Raw genomic sequence first — 20,810 nt, forward strand, 5'->3', positions numbered from 1 at the left:
AAAAACCAAACTTTAGTTTCGTTTTGATCAATGACCTATTACAACTCAAGAAAGAGGGGGAAAAAGCACAATAGGATATAATTTCATATCAAATGATCATGTAATGCAAATTGAAATTCGGCGTGCGTGATCGTCGACCCTCTTGTTCACCGAAGACTGCCAGCGAGCAGCGCTGATCATCCATTCGTTTCGATTGGGATTGACTGATCAAATTAAAAAAGAATTCCTCTTCGTCCTCAACTTCGTTTGCCTGTCGGGTAGAAATTGGGTGGCGTATTAGCAAACAAACTTTGCCTCTTTCGTCACTTGTCATCATAAAAATTATCAGAAGAAATCATGGTGACACTTTTTAGCAGAAAGTTAGCTACTTTTTCATTGGAATGATGCATTTTTTTTGGAACGGGAGCAAGTCTCCTAGGAGAATGGGGCGGACGTGAGCTGGTCACTGAACACAACAATTGATGTTCTTCTTGGATGACTAAAGGTATTTCCGTTGGACTGGGCAAACGGGCTTTGGACACGTCCACGGCGGGATATAATATCGTTTTGATGGCTGCATCGGCTAGAGGTGACGCAACTGGAACCAGTCCTATCTGATAGCTGTTATTTTCGTTGGAACACCAGCGTGCCTCTTCTGAGAATCCATGAAACGCTTTGCTAATCATCCCTTGTCTTTCTTTGCCAGATGAAATGGCCGGAAAAATGGGCAGCTTAATAACCGGTTCTGTATTACCAACAAGATTCTGAAGACGTTCCATTAACGGGTCTGGAACGTAGTCAATTTTCAAAATGAAAACTCTGGCACGCTTCTCGATGTTTGATGGCGTTCGTGATTCGATCTCTGTCATATCCAACACGTTCATCTGGCTGCCTTTTAACAGCAGATAAATCGCATCGATCTCTCCACGTCGTTTAATCAACCAGTCCACCATATCGGCCAAAAGGGCACAGTCCGAAACAGTTTTAACGTCGTTCAAAATCTTATCTTGAGAGCTGAGGTCTTGACTGCATTTTTTCGCAACAACATTGACGTCACACTTCATAATTTCCTTCTCGGCCAAGTCGAGTAAATCGAGAAACTGGAACATTGCTTTTTCTAGTGGAGGAATTCGATTGAGAAATGGATGTTTCGATATCCTGCGGCTCTCCTTCATAATCCAATGCAATTTCCTTTCGATTTTCAATCGTTTATCAACGATCCTGTCCAACAAAATGCGGGTTTCAATTTGGCTCGGTATCTGGCGCCGGACGATGTAGATAGGACGCCATAACGTGGCGGGTTGGTTATCTTCTTTAAAATTGATAACATCTCTGAGGAATTCACAAGATTGTCGAAATGAACTGTCCACCATGTAGACGTCTTCCAGGCTGCTGAGAATTCGGCACGATACTTTTTCCAGTTCAGCTGGCGGTTCAGTGCTGGTCGCTTTCGGACCGATGATGTAATCAAAATAAGCTTTGGCCACTAAATAAATATTTTCTTCGGCACTTTCCTTCGTTTCCCTTTGCCAATCAACGGCTCTTCGCATAGAACAGATCAATTCAGCACCGTAGACGACCTGTTCCACTAAATGTGTGGCCCAGCCGCCACTCTCCACCTGATAATCGTACATTTTGGAATTGATAAACTGTTGATCGAGGGTCTCAGTGCGTCGGACTACGCGGAAGAAGACGGTGACTAGCGCTTCATTGTGCTCGTCTTCTGACGGATCTGCCCTCAGGAAATCAGCGAACCAAAGGAGATTTAAATCCACTGAGCCTTGTTCGATGCTCTGTTTCAAATGAGAATTGATGCCGAGCAACGACGCTTTGTACTTTGGTGGTTGGTTAAAGAAGAAATAACGTTCCGTCTCCGGCATCAACTTGTGTTCGATGTGGACGTACTCTCTCGGCACTAAGATGCTACCTGTTTTATGAAATAAAATAATAGATCAAATACGATAAAATGAACGTTTGATTCAAACTTACTTTTGAGGATATCGTCGGTGTAGTAATTGTAAAAATCTCCCACAATCACATCGCGGCCAAGAGCGGAAACTGATATACGAGTAGAATCCATGATTGAAATCCGGTCTTATTCCTATTCCGCTTTTATAGATGCACTCACTGACATCATCAAAGTCAATCATTTGACGTCAGGTTTTGTCTACTCGCCTCTCAACATGTCGTGATTGTAAATATTACGTCAAGTGATTCACTGCCTAAATATCAATCGATTATCCAAACGTTGTCTAAACTTGAAATGTTTTTAATTTACCTTCAATTGCTTTCAAACTGGATATTCCTTCGAACAGCACTTGGAAACGTGCGATTTAATTGAATGGGGGCACAGCACTGAAGACACTGCAATCCGCGGGCGTACTGCTAAAGAAACGAGAAATTACAATGGCCTCTAACATTGAGAAATGAGGGGCGATGAAAGAGTTGACTGGATACGAAAAGTTGTCAAACCACCACCCACCATCAAATGGGCAGTGTAGATTCAGGCAGCAACAGCGTTGAAGGTGAAGGCCACGCGAACATCTGAAGAGTAAAAAATAACGGATTTCGCTGTACTTGTTGTAAATCGACTAGTTTTCAAACGCTACATACAAGGACATTCATCGAGATTTTGGAATTTAATTCTTAGCGAAAAAAACAAACCTCTTTGTTAAACACGATCAACAAATCCTGTTCTTGGATGCACGCGGGTAGAAAACGACGTCTACACGTTGAGACAGCATTTTTGCATTAGGTATACGATTCACGAGCACGTGAAACAATCAGCAAAGCTGTTTTCCTTTTAAAGGCTTCAAACTTGTTTCATCTTATCACGTATGGATGACGCCTTTGCCGGACCACACTTTGTTATTTCGAATAACGGTTTCTTAATGATTTGTTATCAGCAGCTAGTTCGCTAAACTTGATTTCTCTTGTGATTCGATAGAGGAAGTGACCAATATTGGGACAAAGGACAACATCTTCGTGTTAATACGGGTACTTGTTTTTTTTTAAGATCAAGTCTTAACATTTGAAAGTGATGCTATAATATTTAATTGTGCTAATTGGACTTGCTGAGTCGTGAATTGTACAATTGACATCAGATGGTTGACTGTTTCTTGAATTTTACAGTAATTTTTTAATTATGCATGTCACGTACAAGGTAACGTTGACAGCGGCAAGTCTTTCCAGTGGCCGGTTATTACAAGTAGCTTAACGATGAAAATAGTTGACATGAGTGAACAGATCTTACCTTTTCTTTCTCGAAAAGAATTGCAGGTGCAGTTGGGATACGTTGTTTCCATCCTTTCCGTCTTGAGTATGATAGTTGTCGATTTAACTGGGATGCAAGATCGTTGGATGGCAGCAGAAAGGTGTGCGAAAAGATGCCTTAAATTACCTGGAAAACATATTTTATGCACAAAATAATTTGTTCCACGAAACCGGTAGTTGTTTGTAAAGAAATTACCTTTGCTTTTGCAACTGAGAGCAGCTTACAAAACCAAGGTGTCAGAAAAGAGTTTTTTAAAAAGACACGGTGATGGGAGACCAGTTCGTGTAAAACCAACACCATCAACTGCAATTCGTAGAAAAATAAGCAAGTTGTAGATGAATGTAAATGAATAACTTAAATACCTAAAAAGTTAGATTCCTTCACGATTTTTCTTCTTCGGCACGAAGATGCAATTCTTCCACACCACTGCTAACATCGTTTGTAAGCTAGCAAAAATGTCGTCAGTAAATTTGCTCAATTTATTGAATCCTTCCATGAACTGGGCAGCCGAAATTGACCAAGTTAATTTGTTCTGTAAAAGTTATGCCCAATAATGTCTTGTCCGAATTCACGTGGAAACCTTAAAACGCACACTATAACTAGAGGTCTGAGTCATAGCTGTCACGTCAGCATTCACAATGCACGAATAAAATAAACGAACTACAAACGGACCCTTCGTCTACGAAAATTTTGCAAAGATCGCCCAGGAAACTAATGCCCCATCTCCATGTCGTGGGTTTATCCGCATATAGGTCAGAGCATCAGCCATCGATTACGTAGTCCTTACAAGTGTCGCTTGCTGATCTCAAGACGTTCTCTAAGTCAACGTACACGACCCGGGGAAGCAACCACGTACCGAATGGCCTGGCTTGATCTCCAGGGTCGTAACAAATACATTAGGAGAATCCTTACTTAAGATGCGCCTTTTTAGTAGACGATGAATCTGTAAACAATCCAGGAGTAATGAAAGGTCATGGTCAAGATTTTCTGGAACTAAGATCTTGCTTTTCATCTATCTTGTGTTCGCAATAAACTTCAATGCGATCCTGGCCACTAACATAACGGAATGTCCCCCTTGAACTGCTTCGCTATTAGAAACTAATTTCAAATAAATTAGTTAATTAATTCAAGTGCTTGAATAGAGACATACCTCAATTTTGATGGACATTCTTCCAGCTGATCTTACTGATAAATACTTTCATACATAATCGATATCGACAGCTCAAAAATTCCCACTACTGACAATGACTACCAAAATTGGCTTGTCTTCCAATTTCTTTCTACTGCCACTTTGCACCCATTAATCCACTAAAATTTCGTGAAATTCACGACCTCCCAACAAATAGTACGGGCTTGAATCTATTACGAAACAAACAACAAATGAAATTATGAAAATGAGTAATTTTTAAACTTCCCTCGTGTCGAGTAATTACGTTAACCGTGCGACTTTAAATTTTATTGTTCCCGTACTATTGCACGCACGGCAACTTCCTCCAATTTTGTTACGGTTTGAGCACGTTACTGGACACTGGCGTTGTATACCCAAGAACTTCAAAGTCTTCCCGCAAGCGCACTCCCTGCACAAATAATAGTCTGCAGCTTATGCAACATCTTTGTAATTTTTCCCGTTGACATCATTATAATATCCGTCCCACTAAGCCACTTCAAAATCCATAAAGCGTAAGCGAACAGAAATCAAGGATTCCTTGGCTCTTTGGGCTCAGATTGGATAGAAACAGCCGCCATTGACCTGCAGGATTTTCGCCCCAAAATTGAGCCGAGGTCAAATTCCAGTGGATCAATCCTTGATTGCTTTGATCGTTAGGTCTTGCGGCGAGTAAAGGTGACACCATGCCTTACATCAATTTTAATTATTATGTAATTGTGTACACTTAAGTAATTTATTATTATCACCTGATGGCGATTGCAAAGAGATTTCTAGAGCTCCTCTGGGTTTCACGTTGGCACCAATCGTTACCGAAACGTATTCCAAATAAGATATAAGAGTGCTAAAGGGATCAACGTCAAGTGTGAGATGGATTGGCTGATTAGTCGGCAGAGGTCTAAAACAAATAGATTAAATGCTCGTCCAAAAATTAAATATATTAAAAATTACACTCGGGCCGTAGGGCATGGAACTGATGTTCGAATCTGCGGTGGGACGGATTTCCATGCACGCCCCATGCTAACGAGTCGGCCGGCGTCCAATGCTCCGAAACCGTAAAGAACATTAGAACGAAGTCCTGCGCCGTTGATTGGCCAATCAATCGGTGCTTCCATTTTGCCTTTTTTTAAATTACGGAGGTGAAGAGTTGAGTACTACTAGATGCTGGACATCCCGCCAGGTAAGTGATGGGCTATTGCCCAGTAAAAAAATAAACAATTTAAACAGATTCAACAAGATGTTTTAAAAATAAAATATACTTGGCTTCAAGAAGTAACGCTATGATGCCAGCGGCAAGTGGGGCAGCAGCCGACGTGCCCTGGAACTGGTTTTGGCAACCGGTGTTCCCTTCCGGGACTACCTGATTTTGTTTTGTTTTTTTCTCAGCCAATTATAGAAATTAGAAAATCATTTAAATAATCACTATTACCACATTGTCCGTTCTTTTTGAATCAAAGGCCGTGTGGGGTCTGACGTGCTGTCCTCCGACGTATAAACTTGTTAGGACAGCCGGGCACGGTTCAGCATAATAAGGAGATAGACCTATAGATATAGCCATAACATTTCATTTGTTGCAGCTAAAAGAAATTGCCATTGTTAACCTTCGGGTGTCAAAGAGGAGACGGACAACGTGTAGATGCTGGAGGCATAACTGTCATATGCGCAGTTATCTCCTTTGGTGCCCCCATTGCCCGATGCCCATACGTAAATGGCACCTAGTCCACGACGGCCCTGTTTTTCAAAAGACAAGGCTTATTCAAATCTGATTTGTATCTATTTGATAGAGCATTTTAATTGAAATACCAGTTTCACACCGCGTTCCAGGGCGTGCGAGGCTAATACTCCTGGACCTCCAACGTGTTTGCCGTCATCTGGCGGGCCTGGGTGTAGTTAGAAACAAGTCAACAACTTTCGATCATTTATAATGTGGATGAAAGATAACTGTACCCCATGACGCACTGTAGATATCGACTTCGGGCAGCTTGTAGTTGAGGGCTCTAGCCTCCTGGACGTCGAGGACACGCCTCTTTGCCAAAAGACGAACACCACCAACTCGAGCTCGAAAAGCAACACCAACGCCACAAAAATTATTATTGGCTTCGGCAGCGATAATGGAAGCGCAATATGTTCCATGAATCGGATTTTTCTTGATGCCTGGCCCAGTTCTAGCCCCCAAATCGCCGCTGATATTTGGATCCTTGGTCAAAATAAAACTTCAATACGATGAATGTCAAAGTGTGACGATGAAACTTACGTAATTACGTCTGATCTCCCGATTCGAAGGATTCACGTTGTCGTCCAGAACGGCAATTGCCACCCCACGGCCAGTGAAACCCTCGCCCCACACGGGTGTCACGTTCAAATGATGTCCGTCATCGCCATTCTTTCCATGCTATTGAATACATTTTCATTAAATATCAACGTTTAAATTGCTCGTTTTCTCTTTTCGTAATACCAAATACCACTGTAACGGGTATAGAGGATCGTTGAATTCCACCCCATTTGTTTTCAATTCTTTCTTATCCTCCAATGAGAATATTTTTCTGTAATCGAAATCACATTCCTTCATCGAAGAAATAAATCGCACTTCTCTCGGTTGATATGTTTGCCTTTCGATCCAGGTGATCTGATCAAAAACAGAATAAATTATTTATTGTTGAACATCCAATTATTAAAATGATTACCCTCGAATCAGCTGACAGCTTTTCCATGCCCTCCTTCTTCTTGATGACAGCGTGATGATAGTTGGATCCCGGAAACACTTCTGAAACATAATCGAGACCGTGTTCATTGGTCAGTTCTCGTACGGACAACTGGGCATCCGGCCGGGCGTAGAAAACGACATCATCGCTTTGGTGTTGATGCAACTGAACGAAATCGAACGTTAATACAATAAACAGCAAAGCAATTACCATCGCCTTAGGCCAAGACATCGTCGAAAGCCTTGGCGACTTCATTGCAACTAGAAAATGAAAAATCTAAAATTCGATATAGAACTCACCGGAAAAGGAAAACCGCGTCTGACTGGAATTGCGTTACAACTTCGACATCCTTCACGCCGGAAATTCTAGACCAAACAAACGGATAATATTGAATATAAATTAAAATTATCAACTAACCTTTCAAGGAACTTGCCGATTACGAGTCGTAACTAACAAGATTACGCTAAATCACCCAAAAAACCCTCTTGTTCTGCACGTGTTAAAACTTAATTTACTTCTTCCTCCTGCTACGGAAATCCTGCAAAAAATCAATTAAATTAGGAAACATCAAAAACTTAAAATAATTACAATAACTAAAAGCAATGTTAACTACTTACATGAAAGTGAGTTTAGGTAAAATATCGCGTTCAATGTTGGGTGTGTGGAGGGTATGGCACTAACGTGGCTTCGAACCTACCAAATCACCCTCATTGATTCGTCTTTCGTGTCGTCACATTTAACGAGATTAACAAAAAAAGGGGGGCCTTACCTAAAGGGACTCGAGTGAAATACAATGTCGCAGCTGGCAGGTACAAATAGCCGTGACGGACGGACAAAAGAGCATCAGTCCACTTTTCAATATCTCCTTATAGATATCTCAGCCGAAGCAAGAACAAAGAGACAAGACCAAAGAAGAGAATTAGAGAGTCCAGTTGGTTTAAACGAAGTCAAGTCTTACCCAACCAACCATCAAAATGGTCGCGTCCGTGAAAGTCTTCAAAAAAACATCTCCGAATGCTAAGCTGACCGTCTATCTGGGCAAGCGTGACTTCGTCGACCACCAGGACCATGTCGACCCTATCGAAGGTGTCGTCGTCGCCGACAACGACTACCTCAAGGGCCGCAAAGTCTTTTGTCAGGTAAAATCCATTCTTTTCTAATTTAAAAAATAATGAATATTAATACAATCTATAATTTCATTTACTTGATCAGGTGATCGTGACCATCCGGTACGGTCGCGAGCAGGATGAAGTGATGGGCTTGAAATTCGTCAAGGAATTGGTCCTCATCAACGAGCAAGTGGTGCCCCCTCGTCGCTCTCAAGATAAGAAGCTTTGCCCTCTTCAGGTACGCGTTTCAAACTCTTCCAAATGCTCTATAAATTAATCATTTATTTCTTTCATCTGCATCAGGATCGTCTGTTGAAGAAACTGGGATCGAACGCTTACGCTTTCACGTTCACGCTCCCGACTACGGCTCCCGCTTCCATCGTTTTGCAAGAAGGTGGTCGTGATGGCGATACCGCACCACCTGTCGGTGTTGAATACGATTTCTTGACCTTCGTTGGTGAGAATGAAAACGATCGCTCTCACAAGCGTTCTTCCGTGTCGATGGCTATTCGCAAGGTAAATTCAAATTCCCATTGCATCCTACAATCGAAAAACTAAAACTTAATTAATTCAATGAAAGGTGCAATACGCCCCGTTGACGCCCAGCTCGAAGCAGCCGAGCACGATGGTGTCAAAGGGCTTCACTTTCTCCAGCGGCAAGTTGAATCTTCAGCTGACGCTGGACCGGGAGCTCTTCTACCACAACGAGCAGATCCGCTTCAACGTCAACGTCAAGAACGAGTCCAAGAAGACGGTCAAGGGCATCATGGTCGCCGTCGTCCAGAACGTCGAGATTACGCTCATCAACGGCCATTACAACAAGCGCGTCGCCAGTCTAGAGACCCGCGAGGGATGTCCCATCACGCCGGGATCTTCCATGTCGAAAACCTTTGCCTTGACGCCGATGATGAACGGCAACAAGGACGTCCGCGGCATCGCCCTCGACGGCCACCTCAAGGTACGTCAATGCTGACCCATTTAATTTTATGAATGTTTACAAAATATTTTCGCCTCAGGATGATGAAGTCAATTTGGCATCATCTACCATCATCGCTGAATGCAACGAAGCTACTGGTTTCGTTGTTTCGTACGTGGCCCGCGTCAAACTCGACTTGGGTTCCATGGGCGGTGAATTGGTGGCTGATGTTCCATTCAAGCTGATGCATCCAGCTCCAGGTAAGATCATAATGCCTCAATTTAAATACAATTGGCTAAAGTGATTTCATTTTCTGGACAAAGGCTCGGCCATGCATCAAGGCAAGGGCAAATTGACTAAAGCTGATAGCCAACAAGGTCGTCATGACTCCAACTACGCTCGCGACGACGACGACGAGAACATTGTCTTTGAGGATTTCGCCCGTCTCCGCTCCACCTAAACAGCAAAGGCAAACAACAGCTGGAACGACAACGGATGAACCCTCGAAAATAATAATCAATAATAGCAAATGAAATACTTAAATTTCCACCTATGACGTCACTTGGTTCTTTCAACGGAATCAGGTTTCAGTTTATATCTGGCGTTTATCTTTATCTCTTCTCTCCTTCTTCTCTCCCTTTCTTTCTTCATTATATAAAAAAAGAAAAATTTATGGGGAAAATATATCCAACCTTGAGGGTCAACAAACATCCATTGTCCAACTCCCATTTACATTACACTATATGTAACCTCGATGTAAACAAAAAAAATAATTATGGAACTGGAAAGTATATGATCAATAAACAACAGAAAATTCAAAAACAAATCACCTTACTGAGTTTTTTCATCCGTTTAAAAAGAAATAACTTAAAAGAATTCCATTGATTTCGGAACACCTACAAGTGGCGACATATTACGGCTTATTTCGCAAGCTTCTAAAAACCCACCTACAAAAAAAATGCCCAGTGGCACCATCGTCTAAGAAGCTTAAAAATTAATGTTATTTGTCTTGATTAGGAATCCTTTAGAATATTAATCTAATTTAGGAAGCAGTTGTCGTCTTGTCTAGAAACAAATGGAAATAATGTATGAAATCGATGGGGTACACTTCGAATAAAACGAAAATTCTCGAACAAAGATTAAAACAATTATAATAAAAATAATAATAATAGAAAAAAGGGAAAGGGATGTTACTCTGTGTGGTCGTTGAACAAATCTTTCAAATCGGCCAATGTAACGGGATTCTCTTTGACACTAATGGAACTCTTTGACGTTAGCGCAGATCGGTGCTTATCCAACATCAGGGCCATTTTCTCTTCAATCGTATGTTTCACGAGGAATCTTTAAAGAAAATTCAGATTATTTTTAATGAACACCATTCATTTATTAATAATCGAAAAAATGGCAGTTAACCTGTGGACGACGGTGGGTTTAGTTTGTCCAATACGATGGACACGTCCGATCGCCTGGAGTTCGCTTCCGGGATTCAAAATGGGCTCCATGAGGAGGACATGGGTAGCTTCGATAAGATTGAGACCATTGGCGCCCGATTGGACTGGAATGAGTAGAACAGTGACAGTAGGATCACGTTTGAACCTATTCAGCTGCACTTGCGAATTGTTTGAAAATAAGGAACAATACGAAATATCATTTTCGTCTAACGCCCGGCCTACGATCAGCAACACGTCGACCCACTAAAGAAACAAAAGAAAAATTAATTCAACGAATTTATAAGGAAAGTATTTGACAATCTTTACGGTGGAAAAGACGAGGCATTTGGCGGAAGGATCGTCTTTCTTGATCAATAAAAGCTGCTGGACAACGGCTTGCACTTTGGTAGAATGGGAACCTTTGACTTGGACAGAAGCACGTGAAGGATTTTCGGATGCATCAGCTTGTGCGTCAACGTAAGCGATTTCGAATAGAGCCGTTGTATCACGACAAATAGCGCATTTCAATTTCTTCGTCCTGCAAAGTAAAACAACAAAATTAAATTCAGTTCCAGAGTTCCAGCAAATGTAAGGACTTACAGTTTGCTGTGACTTTGGCTAATGAGCAGCTGGATGCAGTCCATGCAAAACGAGTGGCCACAAACGAGGACGCTCCATTTCTCACCCAACTGTGTTTGGCAAACCGGGCAAGGGTCGGGATTCTGATTGCCCGTCTTTCCAAAACCTGCCATTTCCAGATTCTTCAGGTACAAAACGTGTCCCTGTGCCGTTTCAATGCTTGGCCAGCCACCGTTAGATCCCCATTTAACTTGGCGTACTGGATGTCGACATCGTGCGGTTCCAGCAGATAAATGGGCATCACTTGGTTAGCATTCTTGTTGTCCAGCATTTGAACGGTGGGTTTCGGCTGCGGGAGTTCGTGTGGAAGCCGGAGGCGTAGTCGCAATGTAGCCATTGCTCAGCTCATCAACTGCCGAGGCCTGATCGTTCAACTGACGCCAAACGACGCGGATTTGCCGGAATTCCTTTTTGCAAGCGTCCAGCAATTTCAGATGGACGGATCCACCATCTTGGACGGCTTGAGGAGCCGAATGCTTCCTCGCAAATTGAAGCATGTGCTTGAGAATTCGCTCGGCTTCGCTATCGGCCCACGTGCCACGACGCAGCGCTTCCAGGACGGCCGGTCCGTCCTCATCGACGTTATCCCATTCGTCTTCCTGATTCTTCCGATCTGCCATGCGGAAGAGAAGCGATTCGTAATCTTCTATCTGATCGTGAACGATGCAAATAGGACAACGATCCTTCTTGCGACGGCCCTGCAACGGCCTCAAATGACAATCGGCCGCGTCTTGTGACAGACGTTCGATCGATGTCACTTCCAGCGAACGCATTTGCTGAGTGACTCCTTTGCGTTGCTCTTCCAATTCTTCCAATCTCGAAAACAACAAGAACTTCAACGCGTTGACACTGTTGAATCTAAAAGAAACAAGTTTTTAAGTTGAGTGTGCAATTTGAAAATTAACAAAACGAACCCGCTGAATTGGGACGTCATTTTGCTGTTATGAGCTTCGTCGGTTAATTTATCTTTCACTTCCTCCACCAGTTTGTCTGATATTTGCATATCGGCCGACCACTGGATCAATGCTGTCCACCATATTTCATCCATTTCCACTTGAATCACTTCCAGTTCGGTTTTGAAGCCGGTGACCTTCAGCGTCAGGGTGGCCAAGGTCGCACGCGCGCTCTCCACTTGGGCCAACGCCCGGCCAAGATAATGTTTTTTCAATTGATCGGCTTCCTCTTGCAGTTGGCCATCACGTAGTGTGGGCGGAATGGCACCGGGAGAGGCCGTCCGAATGATTTCGGCCAAATTATGGAACGTGTGCAATCGCTGAAGCGTATCTGTCTTGACGGAATCTTTTATCTCTTCCGCCCACCTGGAAAATAGAAAAAATCTTTTAATATTATTATATTGTAAATCGGAATGACGAATTACCTTATGACGTCGCGGTACTTTTCGGCCGCTTGGGCCCATTGTTCTTTAATGACGTGAAGAGCGGCCTGGCCGTTGGCCGCCGACACCCTCAATCTCTGGCTCTCTTCACATTCCAGCTGGGCACGTTTGATCAAAGTGACGAGCAGCTCTTCCATCGTCAGCGTCTTGGTCTGCGGCCGGAGCGTCAGGAACTGTCCGCGGACCATTTGCGGATGGACGCAGGCCTGGCGGAGTCTCAGCAGAGGGAAGAGGAGGACTTTGAGAGTGTGCGGATCGAGGCTGCTTATTTTGGTTTTGAGATCTCCGCTGAATTTAAGGAATCGGATCGTTGCGTCCTGAGCACATTGGGCTTGTTGCTGTTGGTAAAAATGCTGTTCGACGGCAGAAAATGAGAGCCAATGGGTTTCTTCTGTTTGTTCTGGCAGCTGGATCTGCTCCGTCACTGCGCTTTTCCTGGTACGCCAGAAAATGGGCGCCAAAACATCAACGAGGCCAACTGGATCGAAAAGGACTCGCCGATCGACTTCAATGTCCAAAAACATGAAGAGGCCGTGAAGGTCTTGGACGGATTTCTGGATGGGAGTGCCCGTGACGCACCAGCGGTGGATTGTGCGGAATTTGCGGGCCATTTCGGCCGCTCGGGTCGCCGAACCTTCGACCATCTGAGCTTCGTCGAGACAGAGACGCCAGAAACGGACAGAGAGGAGAGGCGACGGTGGGGCCATGTAAGTCGCCGCTTTGCGTCTGGTCCGTTTCTCGCCCGTCTTCACCTCGGCAAAGTAGAGCTCTTTACGGAGCGTTTCGTAAGTGGTGATGATGACGTCGTAGCCTCGGGCCAATTGGACTGGCTGATGATAGCCCTGTCCGTGAACACCTTGATAAACGAGAATTCGAAAACGATCGCGAACGTGTCGTTTGATTTCTTCGACCCATTGGGTACAGATCGTTGATGGCGTGATGATTAAAGTGGCACAGGATTCAATGGGTTCCTGTTCAGCCCAGCATTGAGGACAAAGATAGGGTCCGCGCAGAGGAGCCGTCAGATCATAATGGACGCAATTGCTGTGCTGCTGTGTCTTGCATTTCGGGCACTGGACCAATGGGTTAATTCCGGCTTCCGTTTTACCGCAAACGCAAAGAATTTTAGTAATATTGTCTTCGTTTACCGCATCTGAGCGTCTCTGTAGGCTCTTTAGACAGCTGAATTCTGCAAGAGCATCGTTGTAATGGTTATTAAGCCTTTCGCGAATGGTTTGTTTAGGGCAAAGGCAGCATCGCATTTTTTTCCTTGTGACTTTTGGGTTTTCATTTTGTAGGTCACCGCAGTGAAGGTCAATCACTTTCTGGATTGTGGACTTTTCATTGTCGGGACTGAATCTCCAAATGACATTTTCAATTGTTTGGCCAATGGTTCGGTTTGCACATTTCGTACATTGATCTTCAATTTTCACTCTTTTGGCTTCAGACTGGGGAACTGTTTTTACATCAGTAAAGGGTTCTTGGTATTCAATATCTGGAAGCTTTTCTCTTGCATTATTTAGAATCAGGGCAAGTACTTCTACTGTCTTCCCAAGACCCATTTCATCAGCCAAGATTCCACCCTTCACACTACTATGACGTTCCTGCTTCAGCATCCAGTTAACAGCTTTTGTTTGGTAGATTCTCAATTCTGGGACTAGTGACTCATGCTGGACGTCAGTAAGAGGAGCAGAGCGATTTTCAAGTAGCTCACTTTTCAAGTTAACACGATCATACAAAGCGTCATAGTCCATAGCCTGCTCGATTGTCTCAGCAGTGGGCGTCATTTCAGCTTGTGGAGAACACCCGACGCCTTCAGAATTTTCTATGAAAAACATGAAAAATTGTTAACGTTGATTTATCAACAAAGTTGGATGTAAAGGTATTACCGGTGGAGTCCATCCTGTGTTTTGAATCGCGTTGTAAACACACTTTCGTTTCATTAGAAAGTCGTCTGCTTGTGCTGTATAATGGGAAATTTCACCGCGAGATGGCGAACCTGTTTGAAGTAAAAAAAAAAAAAAACTACTTTTATATCTATAAATCTGACTTATTCTTCTTATTACGTTTTCTATTGCCTCCCCCGAGCACAAGCAATAATACTGTGCACGCAATAAAAGAAATGCACTATCGTCTTGCGGCCAAATGTCGTTAAAAGAACGTGAAATACACTTCACGTATACGGGCGAAGTGGTTGTAGAATTGTGTTTTATTGAGCAGCATATCGAATGTCGTTTTCCGGTCGTGATAGTTGTGTATCTGTACAGGCCAGACTGCAGTCATAAAAATGCATTTACGACTCGAATGAAAGACGAAAAATCGAGAAACAAATAAATGTACAAACTGGTATAAATTTCAAAATTCGAAAAAAGAAAAGAAGACGCAACTGCGTGAATAGTTGTACGACATAGAAACACAAACATTCCTAAAACGATTTATTATCGCGTTCATTACGAGTTTCTCTCTCTCTCTCTTTCTTTAATCTTTAAATAAAATAAACGCCTTGAAGCGCATTCTTCGTCTCTTTTGTCCAGAAGCAGCCGGGGGTATGGATCTACACATGAAAAACTCGCATTCTTTTCATGATATTGTCGGGCCTTGGGGCCGGCCATTTTCATTTTAAGTGCTTTCACGCGTTTGTTTGGAGAAAACGTCGATGAAGAGAAGGAGCGGCTCCATATGCGTTTACCTAGCTCATTATAACGTCGGACATTCTTATATTTTTGTTCGCCTCCTCATGTGAGCAAACAGACATTTCTACGGGACGCTGAGAAATTGTTGGCCGTTGTAATCACGCAAGAAAATAAAGCCCCTCAAAATAAAATAAAAAAGAATTTCTAATAAGCTAAAGTTATGACAAGCCACGTCAACAGCGTTAAAAGCTAACCAGGATCTCAATCATTATCAGCAAAAAAAAAAGTAATCAATAAATAAATATTTCTTTTCTTGGCCGACCAATAACAAAAGGAAAAATGTTAATCATAAAAACGAGAAAATCGGTAGGATGGCTGTATACAAGCCTTAAGGTAAAAAGGTGCGGTCGGTCTTGAATCTCTCAAGGTTGGAAGATGCTTGGCAGCAGACGAAATTTCAAGGTGAAATGTCGGTTGAAATCTATTAAGTCACATCAAGCATTTGCGCTATGAAGCTCTGCGGCAAGATAAAGGGGGGGGGGCGCTCCCGATTTTTCAAGGTAATGGCAACAAAGACTCGTTTTAGGGTGGAGTCGTTCAAAAGCAGGATTGCGGAAGGACGCTGCACTCCTCCACGTGCAAAATCGAGTATTCTACAGCCGTATATAAAGAGCCTTTGATGCTCTAGTTGAATCACGCCAGTCCACTACCATCGACAATTGCTCACAGTTCTCCATCCCCGACCGATCAAAATGTACAAGGTATTTAAACCCACGCAATTTGGATATTAAAAAAAAAATCCCGCCAAGTATTTTCAAAAAAAGGTAAACATCCGCCTATTTGTTTCCGTTCATTTCCAAAGGTATTCGTTTTCCTGGCCATCGTTGCTGCTGCCAGCGCCATGAGTTTCGGTTTGGGAGCTCCTCTCCTCTCCAAAGTCAACTACCAGCCGACTGAGTACACTCACGTCAGACCAGAGGTGACTGTTCAGCAACCCGAATACAAATACAAGAGCTATCCAGTGCCCGTGCCCGTTGCCCAGCCATATTACACTGCCCCAGTCAAGCGCGATTTCATCGTTGCTCCCCAATTCGCTTACCCCGGGTTCGCAGCTCCATTTGTTTATTAACATTTTCAACATGTCCCTCTGAAATTTGTTTTATCAACGTGCGCACGAATCAAAACGTAATTTGGAACCATGTCTTTTTAATCAATAAAAATAAATTTTTAAAAAGAATTAAATTCCCAACTGTCGATTAATGTCTTTCAAAGAGTTATGTAGACGCACTAAAAAAAAAAAAGGTAATTAAATGGAATTGACGATATTCGAAGAGGGGGGAATAAAAAGGTTAGGGCATTCGATCGTCGTTCGTTAGTCTGTAATTGTGGCGAGCAAGGTTTTGCTTTTAAATGGCAAGAAGCAGCTGACAAGAAGATAAATTGTAGGTATAATCAAGCGAATTTTTTATTGCGATCGCGTCCAGAATTCCTCGCAGGTGTGAATCTGAAATGCCCCAGCAGTTCAGACTTGAAAGGCTAGATGGTGTTCTTTTTTCTTTTTGCATCGTAAAGTGGACCGAGATCAAAGACCGCGAGTGTTAAACACGTCGGTGGGGAAAAATAGAAAATAGTAGAACAAGGTTTCGCTTCATTAAACGCAGACGCTGCGGTAGAACGAGCTGAGATTAAAACAGGTGGACATTTGCGATCTAAAAATAGCAGGGAAATTCCAAAAGGCTGACTAATAAAATCATGAATATTGTTGCGGTTAAGAGATTTATCATAGGACATTTTTTTTTTTTAGAAACCCAATTATTATTAAGATGGGAGAAAACGGTTTGGATTCGAGTCAAGATTATTTGATTGGCTAACTGTATCGCATTTTTTTTTTATTTAGAAAAAAAAAAGGGTTCGAATGACGCCTTGCGTGTGGCAACCGAAAACCGCATCCGATTGCAGTGGTAGTCTAAACACGTGAATTTCCATCTTTTTTTTCCGCGTGCACTTGACTGTTGCACCGTTATCAACAGCGTTCGGGTAACCAGATATCTTTTTGAAATTTTCAAATCAAGAAATAAAAAATGATGTGGTTATTCAATCAAGTGGCCTTTTCTGTTGTGAGATGGGGGGATCTCTATTGCCATATGTGGAGCGAATTGATTCATCTGGCAAGTGTCGCCATCAGACGTCCAATTCAACACTTTGACGACATTTGGTCACGTTTCCCATGTAAGGAAATGTGTCGCATATTACAGTTATGAATCACGACAATTCGAATCAAGGGCAAAACATAAATGTCTCATTTCTATTATTGATATCTTTACGAAGCGGATTCTTCGCATTCTGGGGCAAGGATAAACACGGCGCTTTTTTAATGTTTCGCTGATCGAACAAAGCAGATTTAAAGATTACTTCGCATGCACATTTGCGAGTTACTCATTCACGCTGTTCAACATGCATATTATCTAATTTTCAAAAAATGCGGCGAATGATAAGAGAACTAAACAGTTCACTCATAGCCAAGGCTATTAAAATTTAAATAGTCCCTCCCTTTTTTCTCAAACTTCAAGTGGCGGTAATTTCGGAACAACAAACGCGGATATGCGAAATTCACGCTGTAAAACTGTGCCACTCCCAAGCGCTGCCCTACTAATAAAGTGTTACATTAGGAACCCCAGAAATTAAAAAACGCAAAAAAAAAAACTCGAAAAAAAACGAGTAATTGACTTTTAAATGTCAAATATGGCACACAGTTCAATGCTTTTTCGGCGAAACGCAAAATGATAAACTAGCAGAACATTTCGCTCAAGGTAAAAACGACCTGTGTTTTTATCAGAAACGCTATGAAAACGGCAAGGACGGCTCCCAATTATAGCACAATATGCAAAAATGCATGCGAATTGAGAAGAAAAAAAGGTAGCATATCATTCATCTTTTCTTTTCCTATTTTCGACAAGCAGATATGGAAATCTGTTACGCTCCCGTTGTGATGCAAATTCCTGCCTGTTATCAACAATGCGGAACACACGAAAAATATGCCATGTCTTTTTTAAGGCTTTCCCATCATGTCGATAGATCTTTAATGTCCACCAAAATCGGTGCGTGCGGGAAATTACTGTGGGAGGGGCAATTCCATTAAAAATTCGACAGTAAATCATTTCGATTTTCGAAAATGCGAATCGTTCGCACAAAAAAAAAAGAAGCAGATACTGGTTCTACGCAACAAGATCATTTCTTTTTCATGTAATCCATCATATTGTTTTTCCCACTTGCGGTTTAATTTCTTAATCAAAGCGCACGCATTCTTTTTACGAAAAAAAAGAGGGTTGATAATATGTAAATGGCTAGTTACGTAAACACGATTTCAGTTTATGTACTAACTGAAAGATAAAAAAAAAAGTCTATTAAAGAAATCAATTGGGTTCTTTAGTGCTCGATGGCGCCCAATCGGCGCAATGCGAGAAAAGAACGAGATAATGGAGGGTTTAAACCTTCGCATTTTTGAAAAGAAAAAATAGTTGAACTTCCTGACTCCCAATTCAATTCCCCTTCATGTCACACTGCCTCTTCGAACGGAAACTTTCAAAATAATTCTTCGAAAAAAAACAAAATGAAAAGATTTGAAATGGATTGGGCTCAAACTCCATTGGCCACGATGCCTCCGTGTTTACCCTTATGGCATTCAACGTTAATCAACAACAACAAAAAAAGAGAACAGTCTAGTTCGGGATATTTCAAGGTTGATGACGTTTTATCGCGGGACAAGAATGCTCGAAATCAATGCAAACCCAACAGCGAAAAAAAAGGGGACGGAGAGATATGAACATTTGATAGGGCGGAGTTTTCACGGTCACCATTGTTTTTCTTAGCTCGCAAAACACGGGGCAATGTGAAAGTGTTTGCTCTCATTGCGAATTGTCGTGCGGGTATAAAAGAGCTGCAGTAGAATGATCCAATCAATACCATACCAGCGCTCCAGCCCAATTTTTTAAACCCGCTCTATTAACATGTACAAGGTATGTGCCTTACTGCAAACGAAATCATGTTGAAAAATGGACACTAACCTTATTTGTTTTTGTTTTTTGGATGGAAGAATCTCGAAAGTGGTGACAGGGAGACTTTTGGATTAGAAACAGGATCTCGGCCGGCCATCATCAGCAGCCAACGTCAGGTGCTTTACCGTGGGACATTCCGCCAGGAAGTTAAATCGATTCCGCAGAGACTGGTCTCAATCTGGAACAAATACAGATCAATTTGAGTGTTAAAATAACGGAACAATTATCAACCAGCATCTCTCCAAAATAATGTTTTAACACGATCCTCTCGGCAAAGTTCTCATTTCTGTTGGTGTCACATAATTAACAGCTCTTTGACGGTTTACATTTCTCGATCCGTAAAAATTGCTGATCGTTAGTTTATGTAATAATGAACGTCAAATGCTGGCCCATCTTCGCTTCGAAAGATCTACGAAAATTCTAAAAATGTCTTGCTCGTCCAGTTGAGAGCTTTTGTTTTGTTTCTATCGAACTTTTTCTTCACGCTCTGTAAAATAAAAATACTTGCAATCATAATCTTCTACATGTCTACGTATTGTCGGGATTAAATATAAGCTTAAGGAAATTGCAATCGCGTTTGTCTTGACCCAAACCAAGACGAGTATCGTTTCCTAAGGTCAATTCGGTTACATGATGATTAAAATTCATTTAACGTTAAAGAACAACAGCGATGGATGGCTGTGAATGTAGGAGAGGACTTGACCGGGATAGGGGTACCATGTTGTTACGATGACAGTTCGAATTTGGGTACAAGTAGATTCAAGGCTGGAAATTATGAGAAATGGGAGGCAGACAAAAACGGGTAAGTTAAGAACTGGTTTATGTTGTTTTTCGTTATTGTTGGGCCGGGTTTTCATGGACGCAAAAGAGGCAAGGCCGCGCGTACGCCTCACAAATGTTCATAAATCCCCCCCCCCCTCCCAACTGGTGCTGTAAATTTCCGTCAGTAGAAATACAGCGGAGAATGATTTTTACGTAGCAAAAACTCGTTCTCGTTTTACTTTCGAGTTTTTTTTAGCTGTGTAAAAAGTGCTGAAGGTGAAACCAACAGTGTAACTCTAACTTTCCCAAACTATATATAGAGATTTATATGTGAAAGGACTATGCTTCAATTCGCTGAAACTACCTGACATCCCAAGTTGTTCCTCTCTCTTGGGAAATCTTTGAACAAGATCTGCAACACACCACAGCTAGAATGTAATAGCCATTGTGGTGTGAATTTTGATTCGTCAGCCAGATAAAGCATGCTGACTGATAACACAATGCTGACTCTGCTCAATAAAAGGACAATGATTTTAGCCTTCACTAATTATTTGTAATTTTTTTTTTACCTGTTTGTTCTTGGCCTCTATGCTACTGTGTAGCTTTTCTTGGAAAATTCACTATTTGTTCACCACGTGCCAGTAGACTAAAGGCCAAAGTTTAACGTATCGAGACAATCTACTCCTAATCGTTCCACTGAAATGGATATGAAAGTAAAAACTTGTTTACTCTACAACTGAGACTGTAAAA

At 42.1% G+C, this 20,810-nt stretch overlaps 4 protein-coding genes and 1 long non-coding RNA gene across 6 annotated transcripts; 2 read left to right on the forward strand and 3 right to left on the reverse strand.

Annotated features, from left to right (window-relative positions):
* Positions 1–68: 68 nt before the first annotated feature.
* LOC130686116 (uncharacterized) lies at positions 69–2,145 on the reverse strand. Of its 2 annotated transcripts, XM_057509410.2 has the most exons (3): positions 1,969–2,145; positions 369–1,906; positions 69–250 (listed from the first exon to the last, which is right to left on the reverse strand). In XM_057509410.2, exons 1-3 carry the CDS (start codon positions 2,057–2,059, stop codon positions 89–91), a joined length of 1,791 nt encoding a protein of 596 aa, XP_057365393.1. In that variant the 5' UTR covers positions 2,060–2,145; the 3' UTR covers positions 69–88. The 2 variants fall into 2 exon arrangements, with proteins under 2 accessions (XP_057365393.1, XP_057365394.1); XM_057509411.2 differs by having other exon boundaries at positions 120–1,906.
* A 2,736-nt stretch (positions 2,146–4,881) lies between these two features.
* Positions 4,882–7,371, reverse strand: LOC130686115 (proprotein convertase subtilisin/kexin type 4-like). Its single transcript, XM_057509408.2, is given in 12 exon segments — positions 4,882–5,108; positions 5,168–5,316; positions 5,370–5,519; positions 5,521–5,610; positions 5,678–5,778; positions 5,848–5,960; positions 6,020–6,149; positions 6,222–6,298; positions 6,366–6,615; positions 6,673–6,810; positions 6,874–7,044; positions 7,103–7,371. Coding segments are annotated over 12 exon segments (1,809 nt in total). The 5' UTR covers positions 7,352–7,371; the 3' UTR covers positions 4,882–4,917.
* Positions 7,372–8,032: 661 nt separating this feature from the next.
* On the forward strand, positions 8,033–9,967 carry LOC130686105 (arrestin homolog). Its single transcript, XM_057509397.2, has 6 exons — positions 8,033–8,259; positions 8,333–8,467; positions 8,533–8,745; positions 8,810–9,187; positions 9,246–9,405; positions 9,469–9,967. The coding sequence occupies exons 1-6, from the start codon at positions 8,095–8,097 to the stop codon at positions 9,603–9,605; spliced, it is 1,188 nt and encodes a 395-aa protein (XP_057365380.1). The 5' UTR covers positions 8,033–8,094; the 3' UTR covers positions 9,606–9,967.
* Positions 9,968–10,206: 239 nt separating this feature from the next.
* Positions 10,207–14,604, reverse strand: LOC130686104 (E3 ubiquitin-protein ligase SHPRH-like). The gene is given in 9 exon segments (XM_057509396.2): positions 10,207–10,486; positions 10,559–10,839; positions 10,903–11,113; positions 11,176–11,365; positions 11,368–11,551; positions 11,553–12,072; positions 12,129–12,533; positions 12,593–14,435; positions 14,500–14,604. Coding segments are annotated over 9 exon segments (3,798 nt in total). The 5' UTR covers positions 14,513–14,604; the 3' UTR covers positions 10,207–10,335.
* A 4,564-nt stretch (positions 14,605–19,168) lies between these two features.
* LOC130686107 (uncharacterized) lies at positions 19,169–19,902 on the forward strand. Its single transcript, XR_008999813.1, has 2 exons — positions 19,169–19,259; positions 19,337–19,902. It is a non-coding gene; the product is annotated as an uncharacterized LOC130686107 (long non-coding RNA).
* Positions 19,903–20,810: the final 908 nt, after the last annotated feature.

This window comes from Daphnia carinata, chromosome 2, assembly GCF_022539665.2.
Source record: "Daphnia carinata strain CSIRO-1 chromosome 2, CSIRO_AGI_Dcar_HiC_V3, whole genome shotgun sequence".
Classification (NCBI taxonomy): Eukaryota; Metazoa; Arthropoda; class Branchiopoda; order Diplostraca; family Daphniidae; genus Daphnia; species Daphnia carinata.

What these genes read in the sequence shown, in the direction of transcription:
- LOC130686116 (XM_057509410.2), bottom strand. Translation starts at nt 2,059, where the DNA reads ATGGATTCTACTCGTATATCAGTTTCCGCTCTTGGCCGCGATGTGATT. An exon ending in CACCGACGATATCCTCAAAA is followed by an intron (nt 1,907 to 1,968) that starts GTAAGTTTGAAT and finishes TTCATAAAACAG; the next exon opens with GTAGCATCTTAGTGCCGAGA. An exon ending in TGCATCATTCCAATGAAAAA is followed by an intron (nt 251 to 368) that starts GTAGCTAACTTT and finishes TCTACCCGACAG; the next exon opens with GCAAACGAAGTTGAGGACGA.
- LOC130686105 (XM_057509397.2), top strand. Translation starts at nt 8,095, where the DNA reads ATGGTCGCGTCCGTGAAAGTCTTCAAAAAAACATCTCCGAATGCTAAG. An exon ending in TGTCGATGGCTATTCGCAAG is followed by an intron (nt 8,746 to 8,809) that starts GTAAATTCAAAT and finishes ATTCAATGAAAG; the next exon opens with GTGCAATACGCCCCGTTGAC. An exon ending in CCCTCGACGGCCACCTCAAG is followed by an intron (nt 9,188 to 9,245) that starts GTACGTCAATGC and finishes TTTTCGCCTCAG; the next exon opens with GATGATGAAGTCAATTTGGC.